General features: G+C 40.5%; 1 protein-coding gene across 1 annotated transcript in view; it reads left to right on the top strand.

The window, feature by feature from the left end:
* LOC146064785 (uncharacterized) overlaps positions 1-20519 on the top strand; it is a 100387-nt gene that overhangs the window by 12594 nt on the left and 67274 nt on the right. Inside the window, exons 2-3 of the mRNA XM_083178651.1 lie at positions 1794-1896; positions 4330-4404. Coding sequence (XP_083034777.1) covers positions 1794-1896; positions 4330-4404 — 178 coding nt within the window. The remainder of the gene's footprint in view (positions 1-1793; positions 1897-4329; positions 4405-20519) is intronic.

Below are 20519 nucleotides of genomic sequence, written 5' to 3'. Positions count from 1 at the left end.
TTTGTATTTTTGATACATTGCATTTTATATAGTAACTGACATGTTTCTGTTAAGATATTCCTTTAGATTTTTTTTTATTGATGTCAATTTTTTCCATCATCCAATCATTGTCATGACTGCTGTAGGGAATTGCATACGGCTGGTTAGTAAATTAGGAATCCTTATCGTATTCTTTCGATGGCATATGCATTCGTATTCGGAAAAAGGAATGTGCCATGAATACGAATTGATGTATTTTCTGCATATTTGCATACGACTGCTTATGAATAAGCCTATTTCAAGTATATTCACCCTAGTAAATTTCTCTCTGTGTCTCTCTCTTTTACGGTATCTTGTGTAGTCAATGTAGTGGTCGCTGCAGTTCAGGTCCCATATTTTGTGCAACAAAATTAGGCCCACTGTAACATGACATGTTAGGAGTTTGACTGGTACTTTATTACTGTGTACACATCAGAAAGACAGTTCTTCTTCAGTCCAGTGTACTTCTTGCTCTTTTGCAACATTAGCCCTCCCCCTCATTAATCCCCTCTTCGTTGGTTGACCCAATGCATGTCAACCTTCCTATTCTCGACATAGTAACCCTAGATGGCATTCCCATGTAGAGTTTTATGTGTCTGTGCTGACCAATTAGCATGAATTTTTACAAGAGTATTACATTTATAATTAGCATATTGTGTTGTCCCTCAATGTTTTAAAGTCACTTTTCCTGTTCCTAAATCAGTGGGTGTATCTGGTTTGAACAACTACCACCTGATTGCCCTCATATCCTTAATTATGAAGTGTTTTGAGACAGTGGTCTTGGATCACCTTAAGGGTGTTATACCGGTGGGTTATCAATTTGCATATAGGTCAAATAGATCCACCGAGGATGCTGCTCTTACTGTTCTTCATAGAATTCTCTGTCATTTGGAGAACAAGGAATATATTAAATTAGTATCAGAAAATAAACCTGTATATTTATTAGATCTTGTGTAGTGTAAAATGATCGCAAGAATTAAAAGATATTAAACTAAGTAAAGAAAGTACATACTGTAGTTAGTTCTACCAATAGATAACATAATTATGCAAATAAGTAGTATGAGTAGAGAACTGGACAGTTTCTATATTATAATAAATAATATCGTTTTTACTACATAAAATGTAAGGTACTTGTGTACTTTCACGGCACCAGCATGGCGTCGTGCTTCTGTGTCCCCTTGCTGCGCTCGCCCACGCTATGGGCTCGGTGGCTCGCTACACTCGCCACGCTTTCTAAAGTGAACTACATGCCAACGTGGATAGTGGAGGTACGAACTATCCACGTTGCCATGGAGTTTTCAGTCCCGCAGCTGGATACAGACGCACGGCGCCATGCTTGCGCCGTGAAACTACACAAGTACCAAATGCAATGTATCAAAAATGCACCCCACAAAAAAGGGGTACATTTAGGCCTTTTTTGTATTTTTGATACATTGCATTTTATAAAGTAACTCCCATGTTTCTGTTAAAATATTCCTTTAGATTTTTTTTTATTGATGCCAACTTTTTCCATCATCCAATCATTGTCATGACTGCTGTAGGGAAACTTATTAAAATTTCTGCAGTTTAAATGCAATATTGAACTTTTTACCATTGGAATTTATGTATAGATGGTATTTATGTATATTCCACACAATTTATATTCTTGGTAATTTTGCCATTTCATATTTGTGTGAAAGTTGAACCCTACAGAACAAAGAAAGTAAGACTAACCAGTGTGAATCAGCAGACAGGGTATTTCTTCTTTTAGTAGTTTTCTTATTTGCAGATTTCAGATTTTAATATGGATTAAAAATATTTCAGCTGCTTGCGATGAAGACACATTGGAGGTTACTCCTATGGTTCGGGACCCAGATACAAACCGTGACGCAACTGTTGGTATGTTGCAAAAATATTTTGTTTTGTTTTTGGATTCATAGAAATGTACAATGTAGTAATCAATATAATTAATTTAGAAGTTACTAATGATCATACCAGAGGAGCTATAGTTTGCTCAACGAGCTAGTGTAGTCTATAGACATCCTAGTCAAAGCTTTTCCCTACCCCAGACAAAACTGTGTTCCTAGCTATATATGGGGATGGCGGACAGCGATGTGGAGGCGGCGGGGACCAACGGGGAGCTCCGTCGGAAGGGGACATGTGTGCATCTTGTGTGCATGCGTCCCCTTCCCATGGGTGCTGGCAGTTGGTGATCCGACCGCTAGACCCTCACTAAAAGAGAGCGCCTCGATCTGTTGGGCACATTTACTAATCTGTCGTATTTACTGATTTGGCCTGTGGCGTAGGCAGGCTTATTCCACCAAATTCTTTTTAAAGCCTGTATATACGACCGCTAAATACAAATATGAGTCGGCAGCCTGCACAGATCAGTTTCAGTGTAAAAAAATAGAAGAAATAAATAAATACATTTTGAAAATGTAAATTTTGAAAAATATATTTAAATATATATATATATATATATATATATATATATATCGTTTTTTTTTTTAAATAAATTGCACTGAATGCTGCACTGATCCATGCAGGCTAATGCCAAATACGCCTGGAAAATGAGGAGTATTTAAAAGCGTATTTTCAAGGCAATTACTGGTCATATCTTGCTTATTACCGGCTGTATATTGCATACGGCTGGTTAGTAAATTAGGAATCCTTATCGTATTCTTTCGATGGCATATGCATTCGTATTCGGAAAAAGGAATGTGCCATGAATACGAATTGATGTATTTTCTGCATATTTGCATACGACTGCTTATGAATAAGCCTATTTCAAGTATATTCACCCTAGTAAATTTCTCTCTGTGTCTCTCTCTTTTACGGTATCTTGTGTAGTCAATGTAGTGGTCGCTGCAGTTCAGGTCCCATATTTTGTGCAACGAAATTAGGCCCACTGTAACATGACATGTTAGGAGTTTGACTGGTACTTTATTACTGTGTACACATCAGAAAGACAGTTCTTCTTCAGTCCAGTGTACTTCTTGCTCTTTTGCAACATTAGCCCTCCCCCTCATTAATCCCCTCTTCGTTGGTTGACCCAATGCATGTCAACCTTCCTATTCTCGACATAGTAACCCTAGATGGCATTCCCAGGTAGAGTTTTATGTGTCTGTGCTGACCAATTAGCAGGAATTTTTACAAGAGTATTACATTTATAATTAGCATATTGTGTTGTCCCTCAATGTTTTAAAGTCACTGTTCCTGTTCCTAAATCAGTGGGTGTATCTGGTTTGAACAACTACCGCCTGATTGCCCTCATATCCTTAATTATGAAGTGTTTTGATACAGTGGTCTTGGATCACCTTAAGGGTGTTATACCGGTGGGTTATCAATTTGCATATAGGTCAAATAGATCCACCGAGGATGCTGCTCTTACTGTTCTTCATAGAATTCTCTGTCATTTGGAGAACAAGGAATATATTAAATTAGTATCAGAAAATAAACCTGTATATTTATTAGATCTTGTGTAGTGTAAAATGTTCGCAAGAATTAAAAGATATTAAACTAAGTAAAGAAAGTACATACTGTAGTTAGTTCTACCAATAGATAACATAATTATGCAAATAAGTAGTATGAGTAGAGAACTGGACAGTTTCTATATTATAATAAATAATATCGTTTTTACTACATAAAATGTAAGGTACTTGTGTACTTTCACGGCACCAGCATGGCGTCGTGCTTCTGTGTCTCCTTGCTGCGCTCGCCCATGCTATGGGCTCGGTGGCTCGCTACACTCTCCACGCTTTCTTAAGTGAACTACATGCCAACGTGGATAGTGGGGGTACGAACTATCCACGTTGCCATGGAGTTTTCAGTCCCGCAGCTGGATACAGATGCACGGCGCCATGCTTGCGCCGTGAAACTACACAAGTACCAAATGCAATGTATCAAAAATGCACCCCACAAAAAAGGGGTACATTTAGGCCTTTTTTGTATTTTTGATACATTGCATTTTATATAGTAACTGACATGTTTCTGTTAAAATATTCCTTTAGATTTTTTTTTTATTGATGCCAACTTTTTCCATCATCCAATCATTGTCATGACTGCTGTAGGGAAACTTATTAAAATTTCTACAGTTTAAATGCAATATTGAACTTTTTACCATTGGAATTTATGTATAGATGGTATTTATGTATATTCCACACAATTTATATTGTTGGTAATTTTGCCATTTCATATTTGTGTGAAAGTTGAACCCTACAGAACAAAGAAAGTAAGACTAACCAGTGTGAATCAGCAGACAGGGTATTTCTTCTTTTAGTAGTTTTCTTATTTGCAGATTTCAGATTTTAATATGGATTAAAATTATTTCAGATGCTTGCGATGAAGACACATTGGAGGTTACTCCTATGGTTCGGGACCCAGATACAAACCGTGACGCAACTGTTGGTATGTTGCAAAAATATTTTGTTTTGTTTTTGGATTCATAGAAATGTACAATGTAGTAATCAATATAATTAATTTAGAAGTTACTAATGATCATACCAGAGGAGCTATAGTTTGCTCAACGAGCTAGTGTAGTCTATAGACATCCTAGTCAAAGCTTTTCCCTACCCCAGACAAAACTGTGTTCCTAGCTATATATGGGGAAGGCGGACAGCGATGGGGAGGCGGCGGGGACCAACGGGGAGCTCCGTCGGAAGGGGACATGTGTGCATCTTGTGTGCACGCGTCCCCTTCCCATGGGTGCTGGCAGTTGGTGATCCGACCGCTAGACCCCCACTAAAAGAGAGCGCCTCGATCTGTTGGGCACATTTACTAATCTGTCGTATTTACTGATTTGGCCTGTGTCGTAGGCAGGCTTATTCCACCAAATTCTTTTTAAAGCCTGTATATACGACCGCTAAATACAAATATGAGTCGGCAGCCTACACAGATCAGTTTCAGTGTAAAAAAATAGAAGAAATAAATAAATACATTTTGAAAATGTAAATTTTGAAAAATATATTTAAATATATATAGTCTGGGGTGTATCCACACCTGCTGGGGCGTGGAAAGTCAGGCACTCGCCTAATAATAAAGTCCAATGGTCAAATAAAAAGTCCAAAGTTAGTGCAGTTTTATTTCAACTATTCAATATAGTCATGGTTTTTTCATACTGTGCCCCGACGTTTCGGTCCTAAGTGGACCTTTTTCAAGGAGCCTATAACATTTATAATAAAGCATTTCAGTAAACAGTACAGAACAGCACTAATTAACAAAAAAATCAAATGGAAACATATGGTCAAAAATCGTCTTACTTTGTAATGAAAGAGACTGGCTATCAACGAGGATTAGGGTAGAAAAACGCCCATGGTGCCTGGAGCTGCTGCTGAATAGCACTGCCCGGGCCCGGCTATTTATCCCCCCTGAGTTTCAATTAATCAGAGCGTGGAAACCGCATCCATGCTCTGACTGCGCAGCTTCCGGCGTTACCGGAAGTTCGGCGCCGGAAGTAACGTCTATTTGACACGCAGATGGAACGCAGGGCACTAGTCCTGCGTGCGCATCTCAACTTGAGAAAACGGAGCTGCGTATAGCAGGTTCCGTGTGTTATATGTGCGCATCACAACTGGGTTTAGACACGGAGCCGCATACAGCGGTGTCCGGGTATTTAAAGGTGTCATGTTCTTAATGCTATAGCGGTAATTTCGCTATTAGAAGGAGGGGAAGCCGGGGTTTTAGTATTAACTGCCAGTGGCAACTAAAAATATCTATTGAGTTCAACCTAAATGCGCACGCAACGCTGCGATGCGTTTAATATATTAATATTTTAATATGTTAATGTAGGAAATGCTGTGGCTTATTGACTGGCCGTTAATTAGTTATAGATCTCAAAGTGGATGGAAGAATAATTCAGAAACATTATATAAAGGATGCGTATGCATGCTAATCATTATACCAATTTATATAAGAAAAACAATTTTATAAAAAATAAGGTTTTAATGGGAAAAAAAATTTTTCTAAATGGTCGACATTTGTGTCGACTTTTTTTCGGAAATAATTTTTTTGATTATTTTATACTATTTTTATTATATTTATTATATTTATTATTATTATGGAAAAAGGGAGTGCAATTTATCCCTGGTATTATCCGTGAAGAGAAAAGTTAAATAATGAAATAATGAATGATGAATTGAGGGATGCCTGTATTTTATTGAGTGGGAAATGATCTTCTGTGTTAAATTAGCTTCAGAGGTTTTTATTTTATAGAGTGCAACTTAGTGTTAAAAAAATTTGTATTATATATTAAGGGTGAGAGTCACCACTCTAATCAAAGATGCTAAGTGTTGGGATTAAGCATACTAGGTATTAAATTTAAGAAAAAAGGGCCGATTTGTTTATATAAAAAATTTTTTGAAATTTTTTGAAAAAAATGGTAAAAAATCGTATCTACCAGAACGTGGAATCTGGAATCCTTCCATATGTTCCCTTTCTAAACAAAACAGTGCACAAAGAGTTATAAAGAATTATCAAGAAATTATAGAAAGTTGTAAGAAATCCGGACGGCAGAATGTGAGTAAGTCCAATTGAGTAAAAGTTCTTATTTCAAAAAGATATTGTATGGATTGTTTTCATTTAGGCCTCTCGGGGCCAAGGTTCCCAATTGGTGAATCCACCTGCTTTCTCTCTTTTTTAATAGAAGTCCCCGATCTCCTCCCCGTGTGGGTGGGGGGATCCAATCTATCAAGCGACATCGAAGAGATGACACTTGATGGCCTGCTAGTAGAAAATGGCGAGGAATCGGAAGTTCTGCTTTTCCTGTTTCCAGGGCGACTCTAACCGAGTTTCTGTGGTTTGCCATGCGCTCTCGGAATTTGCGGGAGGTCATCCCTACATAAGCAAGACCGCATGGGCAGATTAATAAATAGATCACATGATCCATCTGGCAGTGGAGCCGGTGTCTTATTTTAATCGCCTTGCCTGAGTGGGGGTGTGGGAAGGTGGCCCCTGGGATCAGACCATTACAAGTTGTGCACCCCGTGCACCGAAAGCAACCTGGTCTCCTGGAGTGCAACCAGGTGGTATTTTGTTCAACATTTGGTGTTGCCATGGGTCTCATCAAGATTTCTTTCAAATTTGGCCCTTTCTTGTATGCCATCATTGGTGGTCCAGTTCTCTGTAGTTTTAATGCATGATCAGAAGCTACAATTGGCCAGTGTCTTTTGATGCTTTTCTGGATTTCGGTTGATGCATGGTTGAATGTGTTGATATAGATCATCCTTGAAGTTGTCTTTGGTCGTGTCGCTGCAGAAGTGGAACCAGCTTGCTTCCTCGAGATGTTACGGCGAGCTTTAGATAGACATCTACTGAGAGTGGACTTCGTGTAGCCTCTTTGGATGAATCTGTCTGTCATTTCACTCAATTGGTATTCCATGGTTGAAGGCAGACTGTTGTTCCTCATTACCCTCATATATTGGGATATGGGGAGATTCTCCTTTAGAGAAGGCGGGTGTTGACTTTCAACTGAGAGTAAGGTGTTACGATCTGTAACTTTACGGTATACGCTAGTCTGTAGACTGCCGTTTGAGAGGGTCACTGTAATGTCGAGAAAGTTTATGGACTCTGGCTCGATAACATGTGTGAGTCTAATCGGGCTGGGCAGGTTGTTCAATTCCAGGATCATTTTATTAAATTCATCTGGTGTGCCGGACCAGATAAGAAAAATGTCATCTATGAATTGCCCACTTGGATAGTAGGGGTATGAAAAGGACCCCTTTTTCCCATTGAATTCCATGTTAAAATGGACTCAGTCCATTTTAACATTGATTCCTATGGAAAAATCGGGTCATCGCATCGCATCGCATCCGATGGTCGCATGCGATGCGATGCGATGTCCCGATCCGACCCGATTTTGAAATCGGGCGCCCGGATAACTCACAAGTACCTTATAAAAAATAAGGTTTTAATGGGAAAAATTTTTTTTCTAAATGGTCGACATTTGTGTCGACTTTTTTTCGGAAATAATTTTTTTGATTATTTTATACTATTTTTATTATATTTATTATATTTATTATTATTATGGAAAAAGGGAGTGCAATTTATCCCTGGTATTATCCGTGAAGAGAAAAGTTAAATAATGAAATAATGAATGATGAATTGAGGGATGCCTGTATTTTATTGAGTGGGAAATGATCTTCTGTGTTAAATTAGCTTCAGAGGTTTTTATTTTATAGAGTGCAACTTAGTGTTAAAAAAATTTGTATTATATATTAAGGGTGAGAGTCACCACTCTAATCAAAGATGCTAAGTGTTGGGATTAAGCATACTAGGTATTAAATTTAAGAAAAAAGGGCCGATTTGTTTATATAAAAAAATTTTTGAAATTTTTTGAAAAAAATGGTAAAAAATCGTATCTACCAGAACGTGGAATCTGGAATCCTTCCATATGTTCCCTTTCTAAACAAAACAGTGCACAAAGAGTTATAAAGAATTATCAAGAAATTATAGAAAGTTGTAAGAAATCCGGACGGCAGAATATGAGTAAGTCCAATTGAGTAAAAGTTCTTATTTCAAAAAGATATTGTATGGATTGTTTTCATTTAGGCCTCTCGGGGCCAAGGTTCCCAATTGGTGAATCCACCTGCTTTCTCTCTTTTTTAATAGAAGTCCCCGATCTCCTCCCCGTGTGGGTGGGGGGATCCAATCTATCAAGCGACATCGAAGAGATGACACTTGATGGCCTGCTAGTAGAAAATGGCGAGGAATCGGAAGTTCTGCTTTTCCTGTTTCCAGGGCGACTCTAACCGAGTTTCTGTGGTTTGCCATGCGCTCTCGGAATTTGCGGGAGGTCATCCCTACATAAGCAAGACCGCATGGGCAGATTAATAAATAGATCACATGATCCATCTGGCAGTGGAGCCGGTGTCTTATTTTAATCGCCTTGCCTGAGTGGGGGTGTGGGAAGGTGGCCCCTGGGATCAGACCATTACAAGTTGTGCACCCCGTGCACCGAAAGCAACCTGGTCTCCTGGAGTGCAACCAGGTGGTATTTTGTTCAACATTTGGTGTTGCCATGGGTCTCATCAAGATTTCTTTCAAATTTGGCCCTTTCTTGTATGCCATCATTGGTGGTCCAGTTCTCTGTAGTTTTAATGCATGATCAGAAGCTACAATTGGCCAGTGTCTTTTGATGCTTTTCTGGATTTCGGTTGATGCATGGTTGAATGTGTTGATATAGATCATCCTTGAAGTTGTCTTTGGTCGTGTCGCTGCAGAAGTGGAACCAGCTTGCTTCCTCGAGATGTTACGGCGAGCTTTAGATAGACATCTACTGAGAGTGGACTTCGTGTAGCCTCTTTGGATGAATCTGTCTGTCATTTCACTCAATTGGTATTCCATGGTTGAAGGCAGACTGTTGTTCCTCATTACCCTCATATATTGGGATATGGGGAGATTCTCCTTTAGAGAAGGCGGGTGTTGACTTTCAACTGAGAGTAAGGTGTTACGATCTGTAACTTTACGGTATACGCTAGTCTGTAGACTGCCGTTTGAGAGGGTCACTGTAATGTCGAGAAAGTTTATGGACTCTGGCTCGATAACATGTGTGAGTCTAATCGGGCTGGGCAGGTTGTTCAATTCCAGGATCATTTTATTAAATTCATCTGGTGTGCCGGACCAGATAAGAAAAATGTCATCTATGAATCTCTTATAGTATTTAATGTGCTCTTGATGTTTTGCTAGTATGTTGGTAGATTCATAGTCGCACATGTATAGCCCAGCGTAAGCAGGGGCAAGGTTAGAGCCCATTGCAGTCCCAGAAAGCTGCACATAGTATTTATTATTGTATAGAAAATGATTACATGTTAATATCAGATGGGCCAAATCCGTCAGAAAAGTTGTTGGGGGTGTACATACAGGTCTCTCATTCAATTTCTCCGCGAGGACCCGAAGGCCGTCGCTGTGAGGGATGACGGTATATAGAGAGCTAACGTCCATAGTAGCCAAATATAATTCACCCACTAGGTCGATCTGTTTGAGCTTTTCTATGAAGTCTTCCGTATCTCGGATGTAGGTTTCACTCGCAGTAATCAAAGGTTGCAGGTGATGGTCGACGAATTTCGCCAGGGGTTGCAATAGGGAGGCTCTAGCAGAAATAATTGGCCTGCCCGGAGGTTGAGTCAATGATTTATGTATTTTGGGTAAGGTGTAAATTATAGGGCATACCGGAAAGTTGACTGTTATAAACTCGTGGTTCTCCTTGGATAGCCAACCAGCTGAAAGTCCTCTTTTGAGTAAATTGTCCACTTGCCTCTTAAATTCAGGGATTGGGTTCTGTGTCACTTGTTTATAGGTGTTGGTGTCGGCTAATTGCTGCATGATTTCATCATGGTATTGTTGCCAGTCTTGCAGGACTACGGCACCGCCCTTGTCGGCCGGTCTTATTACCAGATTGGTATTCTTTTTCAATTCATTTAGGGCAATCCGTTCCTCCATGTTGAGGTTAAAAAATCGTGGTTTCTCAGGGAGCCGTTGGGTGTCTAGCTCAACTAGTCTGCTAAAGGTTTTAATGCTCGGATTGGTTGAGCAGGGGTCAAAAGTGGAGGGTGGTCTAAACCTAGATCTGTTAGTTGGGGTCTCTGAATCTCCAAATTGCTCACGCAATCGGAGTTTGCGACTAAATTTAAACATATCTATTGTGGTCTCAAATTTATCGTGAGTAGAGGTGGGGACGAATGATAGGCCCTTTGATAAAACCGATTCCATTGCAGGCGTTAGCGGAGTGGATGATAAATTATAAATCAGGTCAGAACTGGTTTTCTGATCCTTTTTCCGAGGACCTCCGCGCCGAGGGTGTGGTCTGCGCCCCTTCCTCTTGGGCGTCGGGGTGGTTTTCCCATGTTTCGGTTTCCTTCCTCTAAAAAATCAGATTGATGTTCTGAAAAGTCTGTATCAGAGGCTGATGCTGATGTTGAAGAACCTTTATTGGATGAATATTGTTGTTGTTGTTGCTGTCGTCTTTGTCTGTATGGGCGCTGGGTTCTTCTAGTATTGGTGTTAGGACCTCCAGATAACCATCGGTACACCGAATGGTTTTGGTAATCCGACGTAACGGTGGCCAATTTACTCCTTTTAAAGGAGATTAAATCACTTTTGTAGGTCTCAAGTTGAGTGGCGATTTTTTCTAAGAGGTTATTGGTTTTGTCGTTCCTAATGGTAGGTAGATGTAGAGTGTTAAAGTCATCAATATCCTTTTTGATCTTTTTTAGCTCAGTCCCTACTTCCTCTACAACCAGTACCATGAGGTCTAATGAACACTTATTAAGCACCCCACACCAGCGGCTGCAGAATGTGGGGTTATTTCTCCCAATTGTGGGAACATTAGCAACTCTGAAACCTCTAGGAATATGTCGTTTCCTATGATACTCAGATAAGAAATGCCCGTGCATAGATAGGTCTAACTCTCGTTTTCTGAGTTTTAACAGCCTCTGGTATAGGTCTGTTGCAGATTCCGTAGGTAGTGTCTCGAAATCGGACTGGTCAAAGAGGACCTTATCTGCATCGTCATCGGTTAATGAGATGATTCCCTGTTCCGCCTGGAACAACAGGTTATCATTAAGAAAACCCTGACCGCCAACTGCCATTTTTGATCCGGTCTAGCCACTTAGGTTTAGGAAGCGGATGCGCTTTGATCGCCGACAAGGAAAGTTAGTTGACGCGGAGATACTGGGGGTGTTTTCTTGGAGGATAATACAATAAGCTTATTTTCTATAGACGTGGTATCCACTTTGAAATCCTGTATTGGCAGTGCTGTTGCAGTGCTGATCCAAGGACCAATATGGAGTCGTTTCCTTTGGTGTGGGTGTCCGGTCAGAGGAAGATCGGGGATGTATAAATCACCGTTTCCCAAATGTAGGTACGTGTATAGACCGCACTCGCACTTATTTATTTTGTAACTGCGGGGTGCCAGACAGGAGATAAACGGGGTGAGCGGATATCCCAATAATAGTCTGGGGTGTATCCACACCTGCTGGGGCGTGGAAAGTCAGGCACTCGCCTAATAATAAAGTCCAATGGTCAAATAAAAAGTCCAAAGTTAGTGCAGTTTTATTTCAACTATTCAATATAGTCATGGTTTTTTCATACTGTGCCCCGACGTTTCGGTCCTAAGTGGACCTTTTTCAAGGAGCCTATAACATTTATAATAAAGCATTTCAGTAAACAGTACAGAACAGCACTAATTAACAAAAAAATCAAATGGAAACATATGGTCAAAAATCGTCTTACTTTGTAATGAAAGAGACTGGCTATCAACGAGGATTAGGGTAGAAAAACGCCCATGGTGCCTGGAGCTGCTGCTGAATAGCACTGCCCGGGCCCGGCTATTTATCCCCCCTGAGTTTCAATTAATCAGAGCGTGGAAACCGCATCCATGCTCTGACTGCGCAGCTTCCGGCGTTACCGGAAGTTCGGCGCCGGAAGTAACGTCTATTTGACACGCAGATGGAACGCAGGGCACTAGTCCTGCGTGCGCATCTCAACTTGAGAAAACGGAGCTGCGTATAGCAGGTTCCGTGTGTTATATGTGCGCATCACAACTGGGTTTAGACACGGAGCCGCATACAGCGGTGTCCGGGTATTTAAAGGTGTCATGTTCTTAATGCTATAGCGGTAATTTCGCTATTAGAAGGAGGGGAAGCCGGGGTTTTAGTATTAACTGCCAGTGGCAACTAAAAATATCTATTGAGTTCAACCTAAATGCGCACGCAATGCTGCGATGCGTTTAATATATTAATATTTTAATATGTTAATGTAGGAAATGCTGTGGCTTATTGACTGGCCGTTAATTAGTTATAGATCTCAAAGTGGATGGAAGAATAATTCAGAAACATTATATAAAGGATGCGTATGCATGCTAATCATTATACCAATTTATATAAGAAAAACAATTTTATAAAAAATAAGGTTTTAATGGGAAATTTTTTTTTTCTAAATGGTCGACATTTGTGTCGACTTTTTTTCGGAAATAATTTTTTTGATTATTTTATACTATTTTTATTATATTTATTATATTTATTATTATTATGGAAAAAGGGAGTGCAATTTATCCCTGGTATTATCCGTGAAGAGAAAAGTTAAATAATGAAATAATGAATGATGAATTGAGGGATGCCTGTATTTTATTGAGTGGGAAATGATCTTCTGTGTTAAATTAGCTTCACAGGTTTTTATTTTATAGAGTGCAACTTAGTGTTAAAAAAATTTGTATTATATATTAAGGGTGAGAGTCACCACTCTAATCAAAGATGCTAAGTGTTGGGATTAAGCATACTAGGTATTAAATTTAAGAAAAAAGGGCCGATTTGTTTATATAAAAAATTTTTTGAAATTTTTTGAAAAAAATGGTAAAAAATCGTATCTACCAGAACGTGGAATCTGGAATCCTTCCATATGTTCCCTTTCTAAACAAAACAGTGCACAAAGAGTTATAAAGAATTATCAAGAAATTATAGAAAGTTGTAAGAAATCTGGCCTGTGTCGTAGGCAGGCTTATTCCACCAAATTCTTTTTAAAGCCTGTATATACGACCGCTAAATACAAATATGAGTCGGCAGCCTACACAGATCAGTTTCAGTGTAAAAAAATAGAAGAAATAAATAAATACATTTTGAAAATGTAAATTTTGAAAAATATATTTAAATATATATATATATATATATATATATCGTTTTTTTAAATAAATTGCACTGAATGCTGCACTGATAAATGCAAGCTAATGCCAAATACGCCTGGAAAATGAGGAGTATTTAAAAGCGTATTTTCAAGGCAATTACTGGTCATATCTTGCTTATTACCGGCTGTATATTGCATACGGCTGGTTAGTAAATTAGGAATCCTTATTGTATTCTTTCGATGGCATATGCATTCGTATTCGGAAAAAGGAATGTGCCATGAATACAAATTGATGTATTTTCTGCATATTTGCATACGACTGCTTATGAATAAGCCTATTTCAAGTATATTCACCCTAGTAAATTTCTCTCTGTGTCTCTCTCTTTTACGGTATCTTGTGTAGTCAATGTGGTGGTCGATGCAGCTCAGGTCCCATATTTTGTGCAACGAAATTAGGCCCTCTGTAACATGACAAGTTAGGAGTTTGACTGGTACTTTATTACTGTGTACACATCAGAAAGACATCAGAAAGACAGTTCTTCTTCAGTCCAGTGTACTTCTTGCTCTTTTGCAACATTAGCCCTCCCCCTCATTAATCCCCCCTTCGTTGGTTGACCCAATGCATGTCAACTTCCTATTCTCGACATAGTAACCCTAGATGGCATCCCAGGTAGAGTCTTATGTGTCTGTGCTGACCAATTAGCAGGAATTTTTACAAGAGTATTACATTTATAATTAGCATATTGTGTTTTCCATTAATGTTTTAAAGTCACTGTTCCTGTTCCTAAATCAGTGGGTGTATCTGGTATGAACAACTACCGCCTGATTGCCCTCATATCCTTAATTATGAAGTGTTTTGAGACAGTGGTCTTGGATCACCTTATGGGTGTCATCTCGGTGGGTTATCAATTTGCATATAGGTCAAATAGATCCACCGAGGATGCTGCTCTTACTGTTTTTCATAGAATTCTCTGTCATTTGGAGAACAAGGACTCCTATTTTAGATTATTAATTGTGGATTATAGCTCCGCTTTTAACACCCTTGTGCCTTCAGTGTTAATTGCAAAGCTTCGGGAGATAGGGTACAATGTTCCAATTTGTAATTGGCTGTTGGATTTCTTCATCCACAGTCATTTAGGATGGGTTCTACTTTCTCATCAGAACTTGTTCTAAACATAGGTATCTAGTGTTCCTTCTAGGAATTTGGGTGGGCAGGGCACCGCTGTACGGGGGCAGCGCAAGGTGGGCGGACCGGGCCTGCCGACGCGATGAAAAGGGGTGGGCCCGGCCGCCACCATTAGTAAAGGTGGTGGGCCCGGCTCTGCCGAAGATGCTGTGCTGCCGGGGAAGCGCTGGGCATCACCTTACACACCGTCGGGGTAGGCACCAGGCTCTTGTAGCCGGGTGCTGCTAGAGGGGCAGGGCGCATTTTGCCCTTTAAAAATTTGGCAGGGCATAGCACCCTGCTAAAACAGCATAGCAGGAACACTGAGTAACCCCCAAGGATCTGTCTTGAGTACTCATTGTACACTTCAGATTGTTTTTCAAATTTAGAGTCCAACCTCATTGTTAAATTTGCTGATGATACCAGGGTAGTGGGTTTGATCAGTGAGGGGGGGGGGGGGGGAGTTATAGAATGGAGGTGCAGCAACTGATTAATAACTTACTCCTAAATGGTAAAAAGACAAAGGAGGTTGTTATAGATTTTAGAAGATCAACCATCAGACCACTGGTTTTAAATGGCGAGGAGGTGGAGAGGGTTACTAATACTAAATTTTTGGGGATTACATTTACTGCGTAACTGTCTTGGTCCTCACATACAGCTATAGCAGTTGGAAAGGCTCAGCAATGGCTTTGTTTTTCTGCGGAAAAACTGTGAGCAACAGGTTTATCTAGGCCAATACTTATGAATTTCTATTATTGTGTAATCAAGAGTCTTTTGACTTATGCCATTGTGGTATGGTATGGGAATTCTAAGTGCTCTGGTCGGAGATCCCTAGACAGGATAGTCAAGGCCGCGGAAAAAGTCATTGGCCAACCCTTGCCTAGTTTGGCAGACATTTTTTTTTTTAAAGGGGAAAAGTTAAGGCTGATAAAATTATTTTAGATCCTAGCCATCCCTGTTATTCTCTTTTCTCTCTGTTGCCCTCTCGGAAACATTATAGGTGCTTAGGTTGTGTACTAGTCGGTTGCGGAATAGTTTTTTCCCATCTGTTATTTTACGTTTGAATTTGTAGTATGTGAATTGTGAGTACTTCTTTCCCGCTCCTTTTTCTTCCTTGGGATTACACTTATGCATTTTTTTTTGATGATTTGATTTAACGTAGTAATTAAGGCTGAAAAAAGATGTTAGTACATCGAGTTCAACCTACAGTATCTAACTTGTAACTACTTATTTGAGTAAGTCATATGTGACAGTTTCCCTGTAATAGTGTGGTGCAAGATGGCGTACCTGGACTAGCCGGCTTCGGATCTTCACGGCCTCTTCTCTGGAAGAACCTGTGGCAGGGAATCGCACAACCCAAGGAGACCCACAAAAGACAACTCTACCACAGTTATGAATATTTATTAAAAGAAGACGTAGTGCAATTGCTGCGGTATTATTTAAATATATGTGAAAACATCAAATAACAAAGTGACGTGTAAACATTCCTGAGAAAAATATATAGTCAATGACCACGTCAGTATGATTCAATGGCCAGGCTGCAGCAGTCATTAGAAACTCTACTAAAAGACAATCAAAGACACCATTTGCATATAAAATGACATCACAATAATGACAACCAGAAAGACATAGAATGATAATGCTATTAAAGAGAATGACTTCAAAGAAAATAATATTAATACGAATATGATTGTCACTTAAAAACTTCACTGCATCTGTAACACTATAACACAGAATGTCTGCCGGGTGGTGCTACACACCCTATATATAAATTCTAAACTGTAGTCCCAGATGCAAAGAAAGTTCCTGAGTTTGAATAAAGGTCCCACGACGGAAAATCCTCACAAGCAAAGAATTAGGCTCTAACTTAGTGTGCACACTAATGTAAAATGGTCCTCTGAACAGAGGGGCAGGCAGATTCCCTATTCCTTAGGGCAACCTTCTGTTTGGCACTTAGAACAAACTGCAGGGGTAAATAGGCACAGGGCGTCCAGGTGCAACCACAGCTAATACTGCCCTGATCAATAGTGCACTGCTCAGTCCCTTGAGCAGGGGATGGCAGCGGTGTCGCCAATAGAATAAAGGCTTGGGCAGTGAGAGCCTCCCAAGTTTTCTCCTTACTTGTAGTAGGGAGCCTCTAAAATCTGGGGGGTGTCCATGGGTGCTGCTGCTGGGGGATAATGGCCACCCACGAAGAAGGGCTGCCTTTAGTGCTGCTGAGTAGGGCAGGGTCCCTGGGCACAAGGTGTGCCTGAAAGACTATCTTGGTTAGGGCGGCAGGGTGTGGGCCAATCAATAGTGAACAGGGTACCTTTATAAGCAGGTAGGCTGGCATCTCCTTCCCCTGTCAATCACTGCCGGGTGAAGGGATGGCTGCCGGGTCCCGCTCTCTGCTGCTGTGGCTGACGTCTCCTCGCTTGTTGGGTTCTGCAGGCACTGGGGGTGAGTGTGCGCCTCCACTCTATCCTTTCCCCGGGCCCTGCTCGCCACGCTGCTGGCTTTCTGTAGGCGCCCGCTGTCCTCTCTTGCAAGCGGCGGCTCCTTTGATCTCCTCCTGTCGTCTGGGACGCAGTCGGTCGGTCACCGCCGGCGTCTGTGTCTCTCCCGCGGCTGGGCTCTCCACTCCTCTGCTCCGCACGTTTCCAGGCTGCGTGCTCTGCTGCTCTCTGGGCTGCACGGCTTCTTCCCTTCACGTGCCAGCCTCCAAACTTTCTTCTTCTCCCTCACACTGCTGCCGGGATCACCTCTGACCTCCCAGCTTCCTGTCACGCTCTGCTGCTCACTCCTTACTAGCGTGCTCTGCTGGGTTGATTTAACCCTTCCTGTCCTGGACAGCAGACAGGGGTCTTTTTAGGCAGCATAGGCTGCAACTGTTAAATCCCTTTGTGGACACAGGGGGTACCCTGTAGTGGGGTACCACTCATATCTATAGGATTCCCTTAGTGGCCAAAAATGCATCCAGTTTTGATTTAAATTAATTAACAGTAGTTGCTGTATACACCCCCACCGGCAATGAGTTCCAGAATTTTACTGCTCTAATGGTGAAGAATCCTCCTCTTAATTCAGTACGGAATTTCTTTTCCTTGAGCCTCAGTACATGCCCATGTGTCCTAAGTATAGGCCTGTTAGTGAACAAATCATCTCCCAGTTCCATGTGATTCACAATCCTGTATTTCAGTGGTGTCAAACTCATGGCCCTCCAGCTGTTGTGAAACTACACGTCCCAGCATGCCCTGCCACAGATCTTATATAATGGATTGGTAAAACCGTGGCAGGGCATGCTGGGGCGTATAGTTCCACAACAGCTGAAGGGCCATGAGTTTGACACCACTGCTATATTAAAAATACTAATCATGGGCCTTATTCTAGTTCATTCTTTCTGACTAAATCCTTCTTAGATGGACAAAACCATGTGCACTGCAGGGGGGCAGATGTAAAATGTGCAGAGAGAATTAGATTTGGTAGAGTTATTTTGTTTCTGTGCAGGGTAAATACTGGCTGCTTTATTTTTACACTGCAATATAGATCTCACTTTGAAGTAAAACCCCGCCCAAATCTATTTCTCTCTGCACAAGTAACATCTGCCCCCCTGCAGTGCACATGGTTTTGTCCATCTAAGAAGGATTTTGTCTGAAAGAATGAACTAGAATAACCCCCCATATCTCAATCTCCGTTTCTCCAGTGAAACCTATTCAGCCTGGTTAACCTATCTTTGTATTCTAGTGATTCAAGACCTTTTACTAGCTTAGTCGCCCTTCTCTGTTCCAGTTCATTTATGTCCTTTTTTATGGTGCGTTGCCCAGAACTGAACACTATGGGCCTTATTCTAGTTCACTCTTTCTGACAAATTCCTTATTAGATGGACAAAACCATGTGCACTGCAGGTGGGGCAGATGTAACATGTGCAGAGAGAGTTAGATTTGGGTGGGGTTTTACTTCAAAGTAAGATCTATATTGCAGTGTAAAAATAAAGCAGTCAGTATTTACCCTGCACAGAAAAAAAATATCTCATCCAAATCTAATTCTCTCTGCACATTTAACATCTGCCCCCCTGCAGTGCACATGGTTTTGTCCATCTAAGAATGATTTTGTCAGAAAGAGTGAAATAGAATAAGGCCCTATATTCCAAGTGTGGTCTCACCAATGCCTTGTAAAGAGGCATCCTTACCACTTTTAATGCATAAGAGAAAAAAGATCAAATTCTTTAGAAGAAAAAGATATGGGCGCCTGTGATATGTGTTGGTCCTCAAAAAGCAGCTGCTAAAATATAGGGGTAGTCAATCCCTATGGGAAGAAACAAGGCAAAATATATACAGTTGTAGCAGCGCTTATCTACAAAGAAGTGGTACTACACAGCAGGTATAATAAAGATTTTATATTGACATTAAAAATACACATACATTACAATAAAAATTATAATATTAATCAAAATAAATTAATAAAATTGATTGACAAACTAACTCACAGGATTGGATATGTTACTCAATAAGTAAATAATTCAGGTAAGTGCACATTACCAAGAAGGGTGGGGGACAGTGTTCCCTCTAAGCTGTGCGCACGTGCGCGCGCACACAACTCGACGAGCGTACGCACAGACATTACAACAGAGCGCACAAAGCAGCAGTGGTCCCTTTTTGCAGTTGTGTACTCCATTAATGTGTGTTTCACCCATTAACTACATTGTGTGCTGTGTATTGAATGTTTAAATGTTTAATATCATTTTGAAGTAAAGTTAACACAAATGCTGAACGTCATTTTCCAGTTATATATAAGTGACGCACAAAAATTTAAATTTCCTTCCAAAGTTGCACAGCCAAAATCTTTTGCCGCACACAGCCTTCGTAAAATTAGAGGGAACATTGGTGGGGGATCACTGTTCTTTAGGTGTTGAATTGTGGAGCAACACAGATCCTCTCTATGGTTACGGTGTTGTAAATATGCCGTTGGAGAATCTGTGGAGACTGAGTTGTTGCGGGACCCCAACTTAGCCCGGAATGGGCCTCACTCAACTAGACCCCTCAAGACATGATTTCTGGAACACAGAAGGAATGTCCAGAGGGGATTCCTTTTACATAGTGTCTCCAAACATTACGCAGAATGCCATGAAAGTGATCCTAAATGTCTGCTGCTGACAGGTCTTGAAACAATACCCCCACTAAAAGTGGAGGAGATAGATTTCAGTGATGATTTTGCATTTTGAATACTATGAATATCCAGGAAATGTATAAATATATACAGTAATTTGCTATATAGTTTGCTACAGTATATAGATTAGTATTTTCTCCTTTCCCTTCCTCTCTCCCCTAAATACAAATATATATATATATATATATATATATATATATATATATATATATATATATATATATATATGCAGTAATTAGAGGCAGGCACAACCATTTGAAAAAGATGCAAAAAGTGGTTTCTTTATAAAGTTCAAAAAAGCGTAGCAGTTACAGTCCATGTCAAAATTCAATAACTTGCATATACTTAACAATGGCAATGGCAAGGAAGCATGGTGATACTGCATACAGCCAGCATGGTCAGAGCTGCTCGACAGCTGTTTCGGAATGAAGGTTCAGTCGTCAGGAGCACAATTGACCAGCTCAGAAGGCCAGGTATATATAGCACTAGCAATAAAAGACAATTACTCACCTGTGATCGCTTGTGGTGTATAATGCAGCGTTACGGCTTCAGCCCACACTTGTGCGTCACTTCCTAGTGGACTCTGATAGGGTGTAGAGCT

This window comes from Crinia signifera, chromosome 1 (assembly GCF_055691185.1).
Source record: "Crinia signifera chromosome 1, ASM5569118v1, whole genome shotgun sequence".
NCBI classification, from domain to species: Eukaryota; Metazoa; Chordata; class Amphibia; order Anura; family Myobatrachidae; genus Crinia; species Crinia signifera.
This window is presented reverse-complemented; position numbering and strand designations above follow the sequence as displayed.